General features: G+C 38.8%; 1 protein-coding gene across 3 annotated transcripts in view; it reads left to right on the forward strand.

The window, feature by feature from the left end:
- Positions 1-20,841, forward strand: part of LOC122530882 — a 100,927-nt gene that overhangs the window by 76,515 nt on the left and 3,571 nt on the right. For all 3 annotated transcript variants that reach the window (XM_043658253.1, XM_043658252.1, XM_043658251.1), the window contains one exon: positions 10,089-10,219. In XM_043658253.1, coding sequence (XP_043514188.1) covers positions 10,089-10,219 — 131 coding nt within the window. The remainder of the gene's footprint in view (positions 1-10,088; positions 10,220-20,841) is intronic.

Below are 20,841 nucleotides of genomic sequence, written 5' to 3' on the forward strand. Positions count from 1 at the left end.
GCCATATTATCGAGTAATTTTCTTTTGTAGTGCTGCGTGCTGACCATTAGGGCGCCTCTTTCGTCCGGTGTTTGCTCGACAAGCCTGGTCGACTGGCTTTCAAGGAATATCGGCCGCGAAAAAAGACGAGACACTTTAACCGCGAGACGAACATCCATATATACCGTTACTACATCAATCTTCCATAATGATGCAAAGCAGAAAGGGACGCAGGGAACGTGCTTTTTAGTACCATTCGCGATCGTTAACCGGCTCTGTTTCAAGTTCTCCGTTTTCTTTTTTTCTTTTCCTCTTTGTGGCCTATTAGCTCGATTAGGTATCGTGAAGAATTTATGGAATGAGTGTGCAATGTCTGTTGTAATTAATGTGTTTTAGGGAGAGAAATAGATAGAGAGTAAAGTGTAATTTTTTGTGATGCTCCTAATCTTGTTAAAGTGAGTTTTCACTTCAAAGCATTCTGCCTTATATATTTCTCCCTGTTCCGTGGAATGAATTCGAAGTCGTAGTTTGTTTCTATAATTCCAACTATAATTTCATCTACCGCCCACGCTCGTAATTAATTAATCTCACTCTCACTCTCAGAAACAACATCAAATCCGTCAAATTTCCGACGGATGCTTCCAAAAACCAACTCACAACTGAAACAATCTTGGTGCAACACGAAAGCTTTCAAGCTTTTTAATTTCCCCCGCTGGCAAGTGGCACCGGGGCCAAAAATCTCGTTAAGGTGAAACGCGTGAACAAATAAATAACATTTTCAGCGAGGACGAAAAAAAAAAAACGAGAGGGAGAAAAGAGAAAGAGAGGTAAAAGAGACTCGGCCGTATTGGGCGGACGTTCATAAGCGAAGGGTCGAGGGCGCTCGGTTGGGTTGGGGGCGAGAAGGAATAAGGCGGAGGAGGGCCCAGCGACCTCTGACCTCCCTGGGAACCACCAGGCCCTCGAGGGACTGTTCGAGAAGCTCGGGAATCCAGCGGACCCACCCGGCCGAAATACTTCCACGAGAGCTGCCGCCACGAGAATCGTTTCGTATCGTGTGTTCGATAATATATATCGATCGCGAATTAATTTGTCCACCGACTCGAGACCGAAAATCCCTCTTCCCCTGTGAATAATTGGGCTGTTGAAGAAAATATTTTCACAAGTGTGATTGTTCAAAGTTTAACTTTATTGCTCAATGGATTGAAACAAAAAAAAGCGCGAATTCATTTGGAATTGTTTAGTTTGTGCAGATCAATCCAAGATGCTTCAAAAATAAATGGTTTTCTTTTTAGAGGTTATTTAAAGATGATGTAGATAAACACATAATATGAATATTGACTGAATATAACAAAGGATGTATGTTTGATGATGTTTAGTTTGTTATATTTTTCCTCGTTCAATATAAAACTTTTTTGGCGAGCACTCGAAAGATTGATAAAACTTGGATCGAAGAAAAAATCGCTCATAAAATTAATACAATCGTTCATATGAAAAATTTAGATAGGTAAATTAAACTATCAACGACGATATGTGTATTTAATGTTCTATTTGATATTCTTTCTGTTTAACATTTTATTTCACCATTCTACCCAGTGATTGTTGAATATCCCTGATCAGTACGAATTAATAACTGTTCAATCTGTTTCGTTAAACGTCCGTGACTGATCAAGATAACTTTTCGCCTTCGCCGGTTGTATTTCGTTTTATCTCCTCTTCATCGAACGAGCGATCACGTATTATACAGTGATTTTATGATTCGTATCGGATCGTATGTTAATGACTCCTCGAAGATTGTATCTGCTTTATAGGCATTGATTTCTTGCTGATTGTAAAAAGTTTTTATTAATTGGAATTTACGTTCCTCGCTGTGAATTAAAATTTTTGGAGTATCTGAAGCTGCAAGTTACTAAATGACAATATCCCCATTCTCTCCATTTATTTCCGATCTTATTCAATCATAGTCAGTCTCCACAAGAAGTGAATTTCATCCGTTATTTTTTACGCGAAAACAAAGTTGAGATCGTAATAGCCACTCTACACAAAGAATGAAAAATCATTTCACTGAGAGCAAGAAAAGAAAGAAGAGGGAAAAGAAACTTTCGTAGAGCATGGTACCTTTCATAGGACAATAGGACGATCGATACAGACTTCAAGAATCGTTCGTAGGACAAATATGAGCCGACCGACGTAATAAAAAGGAAGCAGGGACGAGGAGAGAACGTTATCTCGGGGGAGGGGGGGAGGGGGAATTTCGAAAGGGGAATCCCTCCCCCGTTTTTTGTGAATCGTGATACCCGGCAATTACGCGGCGCGGTGTCGGCGATTGGCTGGATGGTTTTCGCGGGAAGTATGGACCAATCGAAGCACCGGTGTGCCTCTCTCCTCTTTCTTTCTCTCTTTCTCTGTTCTCCTAGAGTACTTGCTGGCAACGAGCACGCTCCCGCCTTTAGTCTAGTCAGAGAGCTGCATCTGTGAGTGAACCTGTAGCGTGCACCTGCCGCCCGAAATCTAGCCGCTTCCTCCGTAGATCGGGCAGTCGTGATCCACGGGGAATCGGCCGATGGATCTCCCGTAAATTACACTTCGATCCACCCTTCAATCATCTGGTAATACACGTGTACATAATAGAATAGAAGAGAAAGTTCCTCGAAACAGTAAAAACTCACTCCCCCCGTCGTCGAACGAGAGAAAATATCATAGTACGTGTAATAATGTCTCGTGGCACGTCGGTTCGGTGATCCTAGTCACGTGTCAGTGAATATAAAGAGCATGAGTGTCGGAGGTGCTGGATGCTTTGTCAGGCCACGAGGATTGATCGAGTGCGCGATACGAACGAGTTCAATGAACAGTAACACGGTCTCTTTGGTGGTCTTCCCGTGTTCAGGAAGAATCGACCGGGCCCTGCACCCTGTCGAGTGCCCGAGCTTTTAATAATCTCGATCAGGTGGGGAACCGTGACATTCACTGTCACTTGGTGACATGCACGCTCGCCCCGTTCAACGCGTGAAGAGAAACGCGTGGTCGCGACTGAACGCGTCCGTAAGGTGGGATTTCCTATAAACGTCAGTCCGCTTCAAATATTCGCAACGCGAGGTTTTTATTTCTGCATATATGTTCAGTGATTAGGAGTTTTTTATATTTCTGTGTGCTCTTTTCCCTGTTTTCTGTCTTCTATTTTGATGGAATTGCTTCACACGTGCACCGCGACTTAAATCCAACGATTGATAAAGAAGACGATACTGAAGAAACGGTTGATAATATGTTTCCTAGTTCAGGGAAGTCCCGAAATGTTACAGACGGAGGATTTTTAACGCAATAGAGACTGGACTTTAATGCAAATTAAAGAAATATTGCGTTCGCGCAAGGCGGGCCCGCCTGATCGTATGCGCATGCGTCTGACGTGCATGTGTCTAACGCGCATGCGTCTAACGTTCGTGGGAAATTTTATCTTTATGCTAATGATGCATATGCGATACATCTATATACGCTTTTGTTTTCTCCAAGATGCTGATCTAACCTGTTTATAATAAAATATTACAAGTTTTCGTTCTTCTATTGTTCTCTTCTACTAAAATCGCTTTAACCTCGCATCGAAACTTAACCTAACAATTAACACTATAACGGTTATTTTCAGTAACTAGCAAATTTGTTAAAAATTGACAAAACCTGACTTTTGTTACGTATAAAGAAACAATTGGCAACAATGAGTCCGTAAAAAGTGAAAAGACAGAAATGCCAAATGTAAATATATCATTTCATTTATAGTATATGTTATTATGCATAATAAATTAGTACAAGCAAGCTTACAATACATTTCTCGGCCGTCATTAATCATAAGGAATTACATGACGTTAAAAGTCATATCATCAAATCGACAAACTGATCGTCACAGCATTGAGCAAAGAAGGCAGTACTGAAAAACAGATAACAATACTGAATCTTTCGATTCAGAGAATGAAGCCCCGAGCGTTATTGGTAAACGATTTTTCAATTTGCGACGAAGTTTTCACATGAATTCGTGCTCTGTCTGTCCAGCGAGAACGAAACACTTGAAAATGAGGTATAGAAAAACAGGAACGCGCGTAAATACGTCTGACGCTCGTAGAAAATCCCACCTTTGAGGAACGCAATAGAAAGACTCGAAGAGAGCACACGCGCAGTGCGCCGAGCTAACAAGTTCAGCAGAGAAAATCGTTGGATGAATCTGTAGCATCGCCACGCTAGAGTCACCCTCGGTAACCATATAAATAAAATGGAAATGTAAAGGAGCCGGATGCTTAGCCAGACGCGGCGTAAGCAAGAAACGATGACACGGACCGAACGGCATGGATCACCGTCAATGGATCGTGACGGTCAGCGTTCGTCGATCTCCGGACGACGACTGTTAACGACGTCCGACCGTGAGATCGGTCAATGATAAACTCGTACGATTCCGCGTGCTGTTATCGAGCCAGCTGGGACAATCCGCCTCGTTAATCAAATGCTCTGATTACCGGTTAAATGTTAATGGGTTTCCGCGAGATCGTCGCGAACGGGCCGCCATCGATCATCGATCGAAAGAACTAGAGGCAGGTAACGTTCTTTTCGTGCGACATGTCGATTGAGACGTCGCGGTCGTCCGTCAGCCACCGATGTAAGAAATCGGTAACAGACGATGGAGTAACAGCGGCGCTTTGGCTATTTCGTTTTGCCGAGATAGGATTCCACCCGATGAGATCATCGACAAGAAACGATATTCCATCTATCGTGTCTATGCACCCATCTGTTTATCATCGCTCCTTTGTTTGTAAATTCTGGAAATACGATGTATCGATCGTTATATTTTTGCCTTGAGATTATTGTTTGGTTAGGTTTGTGTTAGGCTCGATGTTTCATTTCATTTCATCGAGTGAATATTATTTTCAACTTTAATTGATTATATTTGAAAATCCGAGTTATGTAGATAATGGTCCAAGTGTTGAGCAGCTGTTATGATACAAATGAAAATTGACTCAACGATGTCAGTTACAATCTTTCATAGACACACATAAATTCTGGAAAAATACTGTTTGTTCGTTGTTTAACAGGAACGTCTGAATCTGTCTAATTTCATCTTACTTTCACAGATAAAAATTTTTATCGTTACTGTCTCTGTGTATGCACTTTATAATTTATCACGATAAAATCTCTTCGATACACACGTATAATATTCTTGAAACTCAGAGAATCCCAAAATCCAAAATCTCTTCAATACACATTTATAAGATTCTTGTTTTTAAAGCCAAAAAAAAAAAATAAAAAAAAAAGGTAAACTTCAAAAGAACATCTTTAAAGTCTGAGCAAAGTAGTCCGATTCATCCGCGCGTCCATTGGAATGCAACTTAACTATCCAGCAGACGGAATCTCAGCTCGCTAACTCGATATCTAACGATTGGCCTGGCCCATTTAAATTTCGTTCTCCTTCGCGTAACAGAGAATCTTACGGGTTGGATATCTTCGAGTCGTTCACCGCAACGGCTAATTGCATCGCATGTTGCTTTCCTTTTCCGGTTTCTGCGGCTTCGCGCAGGTTCACCGTGGAATGCGAGCGAAGTGTACAAAGCGCAATGATCATAGATCGTGGCCGAGCACCGACGAGGTAAAGAACGAGAGATTACGCGCGTCCATGGTCCCCGGAAGCCACGTGCACGCGCGCCACTGTACACGTGCTTGTAAATTCACGGCCGCGGCCAGCGTGTGCGTGCTCGTGTTCTCCACCACCCCGCAAAACGATAGAAGGTTTATGCAGTTCGCGCTCTCGTAACTTCTCTCCCCCTCATTACCCCTTTTTCTTTCTGTGAAACTGATGTTCGTTATGTCTTATGGCGGTGCAGAGTATAGAAACGACGCTTGATTGTATTGACGCGTGGTGAGACAATTAAATAAAGAACAGAGAAGGAAGATTTATGATCTCTCTTGCGTAGTGTGTGTGCGATATTCTATTAGTAAATTGATCAATAGATTATTAATTTGTCATTAGGCTAGCAGATTGGTTAATGGACCGTGAATTGCAACTTCAAATTGTGTTTGTTTCATTATTTTCAGAATAATGAGTTTAATCTGACAAAGATCAACGACGACATTACGCGACGATAACTCGTGCAAATGTACAAAGTTCACTGAGGAACCAATTAAAGAATAGAAATTTCGTTTCGTCTAGTCAAATACGTTGTACTGACCAATTTACTTCGTAGCTTTATAAATTTATGCACGTTCGCAGCTCTCGTAGATTCATAAGCGTTAGCAGTGTAAACGTATCGTTCTTCTCAACGAAATGGCCGGGTAAGAACGATTTCTCACGAAAGAGGTCTTTCGGCACATTACGAGATTTGTAATCGTTGCCGGTTCGCGGGCGATCGTTAATAAATGGCGGCGCGCCTGCGCGGCATTCAAAATGCGCGCGAAACGCGCGTGAGATACGAGCGATGCAAATAACCGGGTACGAAGCGGCGCGGCGGCACAATGCGATGAAGCTTTGGGAAATATTTTATTGCGGCTCACACGCACGAATCGACGTAATTCACACTTTGACCGTCGAACCGATAAATATCCTGGTGTTCGTGATCGCGCGCGCGCGCGCACTTCTTCCCTTCTCTCGTGGGAGCCCGTGGCATTCCACGAAGCGAGTAAACGAGTAAATTTGTAGGTAGAATCTCCCCCGGACCCGGATCGAGTCCCATAAGTCACGTCTCGAATACAGTGTTTAACCTGCGAGAGCTTATCGCCGATCGTTATCCCTGGTTCCACCTCTAGTACGAGTGTACGCTCATGCGTGCACGCTTGCCCATTTTAACCCTTTCTTGCCTCCGTGGTTTTAGAACGAGACCTTTTCTCACACGATTCGTTGGCTTTTCTTTAAAACCAGCGCGCGGGATCAGTCAGTAGAAATTCTTTAAATGTTTTAAATGTTTAATTATTTATACATAAATAGTATTCATATTATGCTGTTTATATTAATTTAGTTTAGTTTAGTTTAGTCTTTATATTATACCATTTATATTACATAGGTAGTGTATATTATACTATTTATATTACATAAATAGTGTATATTATACTATTTATATTACATAAATAGTGTTTCTATAATAGTATATGTCACTCGATGATCTTTGTAGATCGCTGACGACTGAATTATACTTCAGTATAAAATTAAAAGTATAAAATTTGTAAACGTTGTGTATGTTTCTATGTATTATCATTAAAAGTTCCAAGTTCTATCAAATATTCGTAGAAATTCGTAGGGTTAAGTAATTATAACATAATGTTCGATCATTGAAATATATTGCATTTGAAAATAGCTAACCGTGAAGATATGAGTGATGTAAGAGAAGAAAACAATCGAGATGATTTAATGAGACTTATAAAATTATCCCATAATATCAAATTTTTTTATACCTATGGTCAAAGCAACTTTTTGAAATCAATTTACAAGATATATATAATAATGTCGTACGTCAACTCTGACAAACTGTTTCAATTATGAGACATAACAGTATCCATAGATAATATCAACCATCGTTACATTCAATTTCCGGTGATTATAAGATAACTGAAATAAAAAGATTCAGTGATTTTATTTTTTCTAATCATATTTTTTTTAAATTCTTCGAATTCGCCGTACAATTTGGAAATTTTCGTGTTCACGTTCATATAAATATTATGAAAGTTTTATTTCATTTGGTACTAGAAAAATAATAAGTCTCGTTGCCCTTATGGTAATAATAATTGACTTTTAATGATTAGTTATAATAGTTATTGATTTACGTTTTCGATTAAAATTGAATAATTATTCAAAATTAAAATTATAGTTTATTATTTAAAATTTTAGAGCTTTTAAATTTCGAGGCCTGATGCGTCAAAATTAGGTATTCCAAGCCCTCGAATTCTAAGATCTATAGTTTCAAAACTCTCGAATTATAATTTTGAAACTTTCACTTCGTAAAGCTCTATATTTGCAGATTTTAATATTTCAAATTTAAAAAATTAGAGCTCTCGAATTCTATGGTTTAGAATTTGGGAAGCTCTTAAATTTTACGACTTTGCAAGATTTCCGTTTGATAAGTAAACAAACTTCTAATTCTGAAAAACTCGTAATTCATCGAAACTTCCTCCAAATTATAAAGAAAATCATATCCCCAAGGATTCATCGAATTTATTTATATCAAGATTGAGACAGGCATTGAGGAACTTCTTAAGCAGATATGCAAATACGTTTAGATGGTAATTGCTCTAGATATTCATGGAATGTTAGAAACGGTACTAGTTAGCGGAGCTACGACACGCTGAGCGATTTTCTAGCTCGTCAGATCGAGTCGTTTCCGATCGTCATCGATCAGATACCTTCGTTAAAACTGTTTCAAGATCCTTGTCCTGACTGGTCTTGACCGCGTAATGCAATTTCCGTACTGTTTGTACAGTCAGTCACGAAAGTCCGTTTACAATGTATTTATCAAGTCACTTCATAAATTAACAATTTTTGAATTTGCCAAATTTCAAATATAAAAGATACTAGTCCATTCATTAATTAATTAATATTTGAAATTTCAATATTAATAGAATGTACATTAAACAACAATATTAAAAAGAAAACGTCTAATTTTAACTAGTTAATTAATTAATTAAAATCGGCACAACCAAATTCGTCAACACAAGTAATTTAAAATTACTTCTATTTAGAAGCATAATTGTACATAATTCATTCTACTTTAATTATCATCGTTTAAATTATAACGATTTGTATGTAGAATGTTTCGATACGTGTAAAAAAATTCTACGATTTTTTATTCTACCATTAATTATAGTCCAAGATTCTTCATTCTCTTTCTCTTTAAAATTTTTTTAAATATTTGAAGTTTCATAAATGTGGACTTCTATGGCCGGCTCTGTACGATCTAGAAAATTAATAATCGTCAGTTCAAGCGGGATTCTAGAAGTGATCGTCGCCGGCCGTTAGATAGGAAAAGTCCGTAAAAGGAGTGGAGTATCAGTCGGGAACACGGTTGTCGGACGGCCCCGCAGCCATGGGCAAAAAGTGGTAGCGGCCAGTTTTGTTAGCTACGCTTCAATTGGCAAGTTGACGTTAAACAGCCGCCGCCGAGATGAATGATAGTGACAATTCTAATTAAGCGGCTACCCGATTGAGTCAGTCCGTATTAATTACCGACGGGCCTCGTGGCACGTGCTACCGACTACGCGTGCCACCCCCTTTGATCTCTTTTCCAACACCCCGTGCGTCACAGATTTTCGGGGGCAGCGTTCACGTTTGCGTCTGGGATCTAGAATTTCGAAGATTTCGAAATTTTGAGACTTACAGCTTGTTTGATCTGACTTGCATCAATTGGAGGGTTACGTGAAATTTTAAGGTTTCGAGGGTTATAGCGCTTTGAGAGTTTGCGGTTTTTTGAGAAACTTTAGAGAAACTTGGAGTCCACAAATTCTGCGATCTGTGAGGGATTTTGAAATTTTGGAATTCTAAAGGATGATCAAAAACTACGAATCGAATTCTGTAATTTAAGATATAATTCAAGAGTTTTAGGAACACTCAGAAGCTTCAGAGCAACAGAATTTTAAAATTAAAAATCTTAGAACTCTAACGCTCAGAGATTTAGAGATTAAAAGCTGGTGATTTGAAGCCTCCGAATATTAAGATTTAGACTTATTATTAAATTTATATTAATAAAACTGTATATTTCGAAATTTCGAATCACGAAACACAAGATCTTGAACTCACCAAGCTCTCCATCAACTTCTCAAAATACACAAATTCGATAATGTTTCTATCAAACACCAAAACATTCTTTACCTAAAATTACATACTCTACAACTGTCGAAATACACAAATATAACATTTTTATCACATGGAAAACAAAAATGAATTCTGCCATAAAAATAGTGTATCATTGACTTATAAATTCTAAATTCTCTCATCAAGAAATTCTCGACGTAATGTTCAATATTTCTGTCTGAAAATAAAAAATAAAAAAAGAAAGAAAGAATACCAGCCTAGAAATAACGTTCCGCTTACAGCTTTAAATACACAAATCCATCGAAGATCAAAAGAATTCTCACAGTTAACATACTCTTCGCAGGGGACCTGAAGAGGCGACACTCTTGGAGCAGCGAGGTCGACAACCAACCGGCGGAAACGGAAGCCGTAGCGACACCGGGAGGTGATCCCGCTGGCCCATCCTCGGACGAAGAGGACAGAGCCTCGTACAAGGTAAACCCGGCGATCTTTCTAATTGCGGCCGTGAAAATCTGCTCGTGAAACACGTGTGCGCCTCAGACGCCTTAATTCCGTGCACAGCCGGTAAAACACAATGTACCCTTTGTTTTACGAAATCACGATTCCCTGGTCCCGTTTCGCCGAGTAATTAAGTAACTTGAAAGGCGTGTACTTGCTTCAAATGGTATTGCTCCTGTTTTCCTTTTTTTTTTTCTTTTTCTTTTTCTTCTCTTACGTGGAATTTTTGCAACGACTTGCAAGGAGAATCGGCAGATTGAAACGGGACCGCCGATAATTGGCTTTTACGCGGCTCGATACGTGAATCGAATTAGCTTTTAGCCGAGAGTCGGATTTTAATTATTTTAACACACGATCGACCATCTTGCATAATTGATACTCGTACGGCGTCGAATGGTAATTTGTTTTTTTTTTTTCTTTCTTTCCTTTTCGTCTCTTTCGCGATCGTAAGAATTTTGCTTGGGCAAAGAGACTCGAGTCCATAAAATCGAATGTTTATTTTGTTTGGTTACTCGAACCCTTGGAACTTTAAATTACGGGGTTGGACTTATTTACTTCCAGTAATCTGGCTCGTTTACTCGTTTAGTTTTCGTATTTCAATCTCTCTCTCTCTCTTTCTTCTCGACTTGTAATTAATAAATTTGTGTTTGACATTTCTGTAGTTGATACTTTGCGAACATTGTGCAATAGTATCGTGTACGATGTACATCTTAGTAATCGAAAGTTTCGAGCACCGTTTATTTTTCTCAACGTCTTCGTACGTTTTTCTGAAAGAAACAAAAATATCATAATTGCCTATTTTTCCTAGATATTCTGCAGTGTAATGATAAGAATTAATAAAACTAGTATAATAATAAAAATTGATAACTGTAGTAAAAGTTAATAATAATTTTTCGGTGAAAATCATATGCAGTATAGTAATAAAAATTAATAAAAATCAACAAAATCACTGTTAATAATAAAATGGAAAAAGTCCAATCAATTTACAATCAACGTGCGCCATAAATTCTCCCCATCGGGGATCAAAGGTTACGATAAATCCTTGCGTCCAAACAGATAATCCATCTTTATTGATAGAACGTCAAAGCCATCGATCCTGTCCGCGCATGTTCTATTAAACATCAGCTCTGAAAAGCAGAATTCATACGCACGGGGAATACAAAGCACGGCCCGTTAAATATGACGTAATAAATGCACGGCGGTAAAGCATAGTAACTCTGCCAGTTAGCTCTGGAATTACACGGATGGCAGACGACTTAAATCAAACGGCGCGGGCCCGGACTTGCGAGCGTTAATTGCTAGAGAGTAGCGCGTCTCGTCCACCAAAGGGACTTTATTGCGGCGGAAAATCAGGCACGGTCCCGTTAGCGGCCATCTGCGTGGCACGGCAAAGAGCATAAACGTGTAAATGGCTGATAATAATCCGGTCGACCAAGGGAGGCAGGGGGGCGCGAATAGTCTTCCGCGAATAGTCGCGCGAACCACGGATTTTACGAGCCCGTGGACCACCTTCCTTCTGCTCACCTACGCTCTTTATCTCTCTCTCTCTCTCTCTTTTTCTCTCGGCCAATAGCTCTCGAAGAATTCAGGATTTCGTTGTCGTGAAAACTTGGCAGAGTTGTGTGCTTCAAGAGGACGACATTTTTAATGCCTTCGTGATTACCGCGCTGGAGGTACATTAATCGAATGGGACCACCTCGATCGAGGACGTGTGCCACGTCGAGATATCTTAGCCTTGTTTCCCTAAGTTTCGTACACTTAGAGTCCTCCTTTCTTTTACATTTTATTCTAAATGAAACATTTGCTACTCGATCAAATGCGAAACGTAGATCGTTGGCGATCGAGATTTTCATTCAGGTGACGATGAAAACTAGTTGCAACGAATTTTCTATATTGATTTGGTTTCAATTTTAATGTATATTTGATTCTTTGGTTTTCTTATATGTTACATTTTATTATAAATTTGCAATCTCATTTTCGAGCAAAACCTTACTCGAGGTTTTCATTCGGTTCAGATGATGATTGAAATTAACTCGATGAAGGGGAATGAAATTGATTGTAGCAATAAGACCTTTGGGAATTTTCTAATTGATGTATTCAGTTCTCTTTCAATCATTCTTCGTGGATCTTTCATATCTATACGATCTGAAATGAATGTTAAATTTTGATCCAGGCATTCAACTGTGAACTGGTTTTCTTAGTTGCGTTGCAAGCACGTTAATTCCAACATTGTTGCCGAGGAAATGGAAACTGTAATTCACCGGAGCTATCAGGGATAGCGCTAGTAAAGCACGAAGCATTCCTTTTCGTATCGATTACAGCGTTTCTCGATCGCGCAGATAGAACCAGCCGTGTTCGCAACATTTTTCGCTAATGCTGATCTCAACATTGTTCTTGGATAACAGAAGAATTTTCCGAACTATTAACAGGAATAATGAATTAAATCCGCGCGCCTTACAACTTCTGTAGACTTCTTTTCCTCAACTAAGGATCGAACATCAATTTAATTCGAATGTTCTCGAAATTTATATCTTCGTGCTTAGTTCAATTGAATTTCCACTCTAACGTATGTACATATTCTTACGAGCTTAGCTTCATTCATCTTCTGAAATTAATTTTAAACGAAATTCCAGAAATATACAACACGCATATATATGTATGTACATGTAAAAATATTTAAAATATCTAAAAATAGTAATTGGTAAATATATTACATTATTTAATAACTAAAGCAATCGTTCCTAAAACCTACATTTTATTTTTCAAGTTGCACAAATGAACCATTGCAAATATCAAGAAAAAAAAATTAGTAACTAAATAAATAAAATAAAATAAAATAAAATAAAATAAAATAAAATAAAATAAATTAGTAAATAAATTACAAATATCCACAACCTAAAATAACAGTTCAACGGGGTCGGAGTTGAACAAACACACTTAAAAAAGAAAAAAAGAAAAGACCATCTCCACCGTCCGGAGAGAAAACCATCCGAAAATAAGGAACAGTACGAAAACGCGAGACGATCGAAAGACCGGCGAGTCCCGCCGATGGGGATGGCAAAAGTGGTGGCGTGCACGGTAATTCGAGCTAAGAGGTTGTAATTAACATCGCGCCAGTCGGCGGAGAAAGGCGGACGCGAAACGAAAGGGAACAGGAAAGCGGAGGGCCGAGCTCTTGGACGTTCGAGCAACAGGGAACGGGGCTACGAGAGAGAAACTCTCGGCGAGGAGAGGTCGCGAGAGGTTAAATATTCCGGGAAGGGAACCAGCGACGATCTTGCGAACACGCAGAGTAAAAACGTGGAAACGCGTGACCTTTAAATCAATCACAGGTTTGGGGCCGCGCCGGCACAGACTTTATTCTCACGCTCGCCGGGGAGTTCCATTCGATTCGTTCTATTTCTTTCTTCTCCCGTTCGCCTCTCGCGCAGCGTGCCGCGATGCTGCGAGTCGAAGCGAGACGCACGGAAGACGCCGTGGTTCGGCTTCGGTAACTTGCAATTTCAACCGTTCAACTTCAACTTCTTTTCCCCTCCGTCGGCGCGGTGCGAATGACCGACCTTTGCGCCGATCGCGATTTCGAGGAAAAATTTGAGATTGTAGGGAAAGTGGCGAGAAATCTCTCTCGAGTTGGATCGTCGGAAATTTTTTTCCTTGCGGAGGAATGTTTCTTCCTTTTTTTAAACAGAGGAGGAGGACTAGTTTCCGTGCAACGTGATGGTGAATTAAGAAATTCCGATTGTCTGACGTTTAACCCCCTTGCGCTGGCAACTGGTTCGCGGACCATAACGAGTGACCGAACCGTATACAATAATTTGTCACTTTCTGTTTCTTTTGAACTCGCCGGTATGACATTACTGGATCGAAATTATTGAGTAGTAATAAACTTATCATTTGTTTCACCTGAGTTATATTTAAATATACACAAAACCGGAGCTAGAGAGAAATATTTTTATTTTTTCATGTGTGTAGTTACATACAGAAATAGTCTTGTGCAATAAATGTTTCATTAAAATATAAGAAAATAATATTTCAGCAAATAGCAATATTTGCTGAATAGAATAGTATTTAGAATAATGGTATCGCAACTAACACTATATATATATATACGCATACACGTATCACGTTTATATCTCATATATACGTATACACGTTTATATAATTTTACAATGATACCTTTATAAAAATATACCAACCCCAATTTTCGATAAACTGCAATTGGCGTTAGTTGATTTATATTTGTACAAAAGTTGAATTGCCAAAGGTCTTTCACTTTTCGTCATTAAAAACGTGAAATTTCCTACGTTTCATCGTCGAGATTAAAATTCCTAACGAAAGATGAAATGAAAAAAAAATTCGCGTAATATCTCATGAGCTTCGACGACGTATCCCTGAGAGTGATTCGGCAGGATCAAAGGGTCTCAATGGCAATAGAAAGTGCACAAGTCAGTTGCTACGTCTTCATATTCATCTTTCACGTCGTGACTCGCCGATTCCATTTTCTGCGTCTTCAGCAGTCTTCGTTTATTGTGGGAATGCCGCGGCACGTTTGTTACTCAAAGATCATCGACTGAGCTATACCGTTGAATGAGCATCTTGTTCCTTTCGTGCAAGCAACCGATTAATGTCGCTTCTCATATGATCGTAAACTAGAGGTAAAGACTAAAAGTACCATTTATCGATTTTTGTACTTTTCTTATACTTTTCTGCTCGCAGTTACTCAATACACATATATGTCGTGACAATTGTAGTATGTAACAACAAACTCGTGACCATAATCTTGAAACAAATCTTGTAACAGACTTAGATTCATATTTGACAATATTTGTATTCTCATTGTTAAAACAGACATGTGAGAAATCAAAGAGTCTGAGGATCCATCTCGACAATAGAAGTTTAGCCCTTTGAGTGTACTAGAATATTATATAGATAAATTTATAGAGAATCTGAGGAGTCTGAGAATCCACCTCGACAGTAGAAAAGTGTACTAGAATATTATATAGATAAATGTATAGTAATCAATAATAAAATACTAGAGCATTACATAAACAATCTCATAATCAATCTTAAATAATAAAATAATAATAAGTAATAAATAATAATAAAATAATTGATTTATTCACTAGAGGTTCAAACATATTGAATAGATATATGAATGTATTCACCCCTTCCACACCTTTACAAAGATCTTCGTCTCTGACCTAAACCAAAGAACCGTCTCTGACAGCCAGAAGTACCCATATGCGTAAGAAAACGTCTTATCTCTCCGCAACGTCACATTCTAATTGTGAGACGTCACTAGCCATAAAGTTGTCAATACGTTCATTCGTTCAATCCAAACAGAAAAAGAGAGAGAGAATACTAGAATATTATAGAATATATAGATAAATGTATAGTAATCAATAATAAAATACTAGAGCATTACATAAACAATCTTATAATCAATCTTAAATAATAAAATAATAATAAAATAATTGATTTATTCATTAGAGGTTCAAACATATTGAATAGATATATGAATGTATTCACCCCTTCCACACCTTTACAAAGATCTTCGTCTCTGACCTAAACCAAAGAACCATCTCTGACAGCCAGAAGTACCCATATGCGTAAGAAAACGTTTTATCTCTCCGCAACGTCACATTCTAATTGTAAGACGTCACTAGCCATAAAGTCGTCAATACGTTCATTCGTTCAACCCTCACGGAGAAAGAGAGAGAGAATACTAGAATACTATACTAGAATATTATATAGATAAATGTATAGTAATCAATAATAAAATACTAGAGCATTACATAAACAATCTTATAATCAATCTTAAATAATAAAATAATAATAAAATAATTGATTTATTCATTAGAGGTTCAAACACATTGAATAGATATATGAATGTATTCACCCCTTCCACACCTTTACAAAGATCTTCGTCTCTGACCTAAACCAAAGAACCATCTCTGACAGCCAGAAGTACCCATGTGCGTAAGGAAACGTTTTATCTCTCCGCAACGTCACATTCTAATTGTAAGACGTCACTAGAAAGAGAGGGAGAACAACAAGAAGCAGCAGCTTGGAAGGATCGGTGAAACGCGAATCGGGTGACGAGCCACCATCTGGTCCGTCTGTTTCACGTTCCAGGGAAATTGATACCGTGCGTCCGAAGGTGGACAGATAAGATCGAGGTGGCCGCGAGCCAGACGCTAAACTAATGCCCGGCGCACGGTGGCGCGCGAGATAGATATCTTGAGAATTTCATTAGCATGATCCGCGAGGAAGAAGGAGGCTGCACGCGCGCTGCCTTGGTCTTACGCCGCCGACCTCCTCCACCTTTTTAACTTGTCACCTCCGGGGCTACCTCGCGTGTTCGTTCACGCCACGGACCGGCCCTTTCTGTCACTTACAACCAGACCCTCCCTCTTCCCCCATCTCCTGCGGACTTATTTCTTTCGCCAGGGCTGATTAGTTCACTAGATCCCGAGTAGATCCCTAATTATCTCCCTTGAGAGATAAAGACTCCACTTTTCCACTTTTTACGTCTCGTTCAGCGTTTATTGAAATCGAACACACGGTGGCTTGGCTGGTGTTGATCCTGAGGATCTTTTGGTAGGATTTCTGGGACTCTCTGGTGTGTATCTGCTTGATGCTATTGTGTCGTGTGAGTTATCCAAAGTTGTTACACAGTCCTTGTGTTAATTTAGAGTGTATTAGAGATAGAGAGATGAGAAAATTTAATGTTTCATTTCGAGATCCCAAATGTGGTCAAGTTTGAACATATAATTCCTACGTATACCTATTTACCTGTTTTTAACATCAATCACGATAGTCTAGCCTCGTTACAGTATCAAATAAAATGTAAACATGTTTCATAAAATATTTCTGTGCTCAAATACATGACCAACTGTGTATCTACACATAGAGCAACATCTTGAAAATATTAATAAAAATCGTTGTACTTTCCGGTGTCTCTAAAGTGTCCAAATACTTTCACGAGGCCACCACGTATCCAATGACCTACAGACTGTATCACTCACGAAACAATACTTTTCGTTCTTCCAATGACTTCCTTTGTCAAACTAAAATCCCCCCCCTCGGTTGAAAGAAAGGAAAAGAACCAGAGTGAAAGCAGTTATCGACGGTGATCGTCCGGCCGAGAGATCACCGGAAGAATATCGTAACAACAACACAAAGGGCCCCGGTATAAATTATAACGGGGGCATCGGAATGGCTACTTAGCCGGCCCATTCACCGCGTAAAATCGAAAGCCCCGGCCCGGGTCGGAAACGTCTTCATTTTTCATGGCCAATGGTGACTTATGCCCGGGGTTGCGACGCCGCGCTTTTCCCCCGGGGCTAGCCCCTCCGCTCTTCATTACACCGGCGCGCAAAAGAGAGAATATAAAAATCCACCGACGTATTCGATCAGCCGTGAACAAATTACTATATAATTTTCCCGGCGGCGCGATTATTCACGTTAATGGTGGCAATAATTCATAGGAACGCGTTTGCAGACCGGGTCCACCAACCGAGAGGCACGCGGAATGTCTTCGAAGATCGGATCCACGCGAGAGGATGGAAGGAAGGGCTTGCTGAAAGATTCGCGCGAGCCTCTCGATTCGTTTTAAATGGGAAACAATGCTGGGAACTCGGCAATCGTGGCCGATTTTCTGTCAAGAGACGAGTTCTTCTCTTAACCTCTTGCGCTGGAACGACGTGCTACACACGTCGAGAATTTTCTGTCCCAAAATTATATAATAATATCTTGTATTTTCTAAATATATTTAAAACAACAATATTTTATTATTATATTATTATTATTAATATTATATAATAATATTTATATTTTTTAAATATATTTAAAACTGAGAAAATAATAATATTCCTCTCGATTCGTTTTAAATGGGAAACGATGCTGGGAGCCCGGCAATCGTGGCCGATTTTCTGTCAAGGGACGAGTTCCTCTCCTAACCTCTTGCGCTGGAACGACGTGCTACACACGTCGAGAATTTTCTGTCCAAAAATTATATAATAATATCTTGTATTTATCTACATATATTTAAAACAACAATATTTTATTATTATATTATTATTATTAATATTATATAATAATATTTATATTTTTTAAATATATTTAAAACTGAGAAAATAATAATATTCCTCTCGATTCGTTTTAAATGGGAAACGATGCTGGGAACTCGGCAATCGTGGCCGATTTTCTGTCAAGAGACGAGTTCTTTTCGTAACCTCTTGCGCTGGAACGACGTGCTACACACGTCGAGAATTTTCTGTCCCAAAATTATATAATAATATCTTATATTTTCTAAATATATTTAAAACTGAGAAAATAACAATATTTTGTTATTATATTATTATTATTATTATTATTAATATTATATAATAATATTTATATTTTTTAAATATATTTAAAACTGAGAAAATAATAATACTTTCTCAGTTTTAAATATATTCAAGTATATCCAAAAAATTTATTACTTCTCAATCATTTCTATCCAGTGATATACCGACGAGTTCAAAAAGAAAGCGACGAATTATTATGTACAGTGTTTGGTCACTCGTTATGGTCCGCAATCAGTTGCCAGCGCAAGTGGTTAATAGAAAATGAAACGATGATCAGTTCGGATTCTTCCAGATGAATTTTTCTAACAAGATCGAAGCGACTCTCGGCTGTAAGATTATGTGATTTTTTTTTTTTTAATTTCATGGGATAGAATTACAGGAAGAAAGAGCTATTTTATAATATCTGAATATTATGAAGAACAGATGAAAAGAGTCAAACGCAGTATCTCTAATCTGAAACCTCGTTAAAAATACTTGTCTTAATCTGACGCACGGGATTATTACTTCCTAACCTAACCACCGTAACCACAATGAATCCTTGAGGTACCTTGAGCGGCCGAACGAGTCCTCCACTTCCGGGTCTCATTGTTTCCTAGAAAGATCAACATGGTGGCCGAAGAACCGGAAAGAGGTGGCCACAGTGTAGAAATTTTACAAGACGGCGTCTCCGCGACGTTCGTTCGTAAATTTTACGGTGGCCTATGGTGGCTTGCGGTGTATTTATGCGAGGCGATGGCCGTAAATTTCCGCGGCGCGGTGAAGCACGCCGGGGACACACGCGTGCGTCGGCGAATAATTCATTCGCGCGAGCTCCGGCCCGTGGGCTAATTGAACGCCTATAAGACGAATTAATAATCGTAGAAAGAGCTGCACAACCGGTGAGATTTACCGCGACTCAACATACCGGTGGTCAAACGGTTCACGTAAGTGCGATGTATGATTCTATCTTGCGCGAACGAGCCGGACGATTTCTCGCGGATTTTGTCGACTCGTTATTAACGCATTCGTCGTTTAATAAATTAGCGTGAGTGATTCACGATCAGTGAAAGGCTGGGCTAGGAAAATCTAAAATCCAATGATTTTAATTTTTTTAACTTTTAATCAGCGTAGGAAATAATTTTAATCCTTTCAATTTTTTAAAGTGTTCAATCAACGATTTAATGAGTCGTTGAACAAATTAAACAAATGCTCCGAAATGTCATAGAAATGAATTAACAATTGAGCTAACCAATAATCGTAACAACGATTAAAATTAATCTTCCGTAAATAAAGGTGATTGATATTACTGTTTGATGTTCTTTCGATAAATCTCAGACAGAGAAGTCTACAATCGATGAAATCGCGTCTACAAATTGCTGCAGTCGAGTTAACAATCGTGCTGGTTTTACCAAGGTACGAAATTAAGCGAACAACGGCCTTAACGAGCCTCCTATTTCAATTTCTGAATAGTTCACGCGTGTAAACTCGCTGCCGAGACGTCCTTTGATTATTCACGAGCCAGTCATTCTATTTATCTCTTGTATAAGGGAAGTGCACTTCTGTAACGCAAACTAGCCCCTTGAATAGTGCTCATTTCCTGTGCATCCACGTCTATTTACATTCATGTTAGAAGCACACGTGACGCTCGTTTCGAGCTACTTATACCAACCAGTTAACACGACGTGTTTTCCTCTTCAGCAGTAAAGTTGAAAAAAAAAAAAATATTGAAAGGCACAAATGTAAAAATTAAACGTTAAGAACTTTCCTTTAGAGTGTCAAGGGAAATTAAGAGTACGTTTGTACCGTTTGTTTGCGTGTATTAGTTCGTACCAATACCATAGACGATGTATGTGCCTCGAACGAATGAATTGAACCTCTTTCTCCCGCTAATTCATTATAGGACAGCGCTGTGAATAAGTTAGTAATAATTGATAAAATTCGAAGTTTTATTCATCATTCGTGTCAGTTGCGCATTGTTGGATTCCGTGTAATGGAGTCAATACGTTTACAATTTAGAAGAGTTTATTCCCTTACAGTCGTGGTTCTGTATGAAATAGGATGATATACAATGATTTAGACTGTCTTAGGATATGATGAATGTCTAATGCTCTTAACGATATAGAATGATTTAGAATGTTTTATGAGTTAGCGATATTGAATGAATCTATAATGATTTAGAATGTATTAAGAGAGAGTGAATGTCTCTGAAGCATGTCCTTATATGTATTGGGTTATCATCGTCAAGTGGAAGGGGAAGGAGCATAGATG

Source organism: Frieseomelitta varia, unplaced genomic scaffold (assembly GCF_011392965.1).
Source record: "Frieseomelitta varia isolate USP_RPSP 00005682 unplaced genomic scaffold, Fvar_1.2 scaffold_36, whole genome shotgun sequence".
Taxonomy (NCBI): Eukaryota; Metazoa; Arthropoda; class Insecta; order Hymenoptera; family Apidae; genus Frieseomelitta; species Frieseomelitta varia.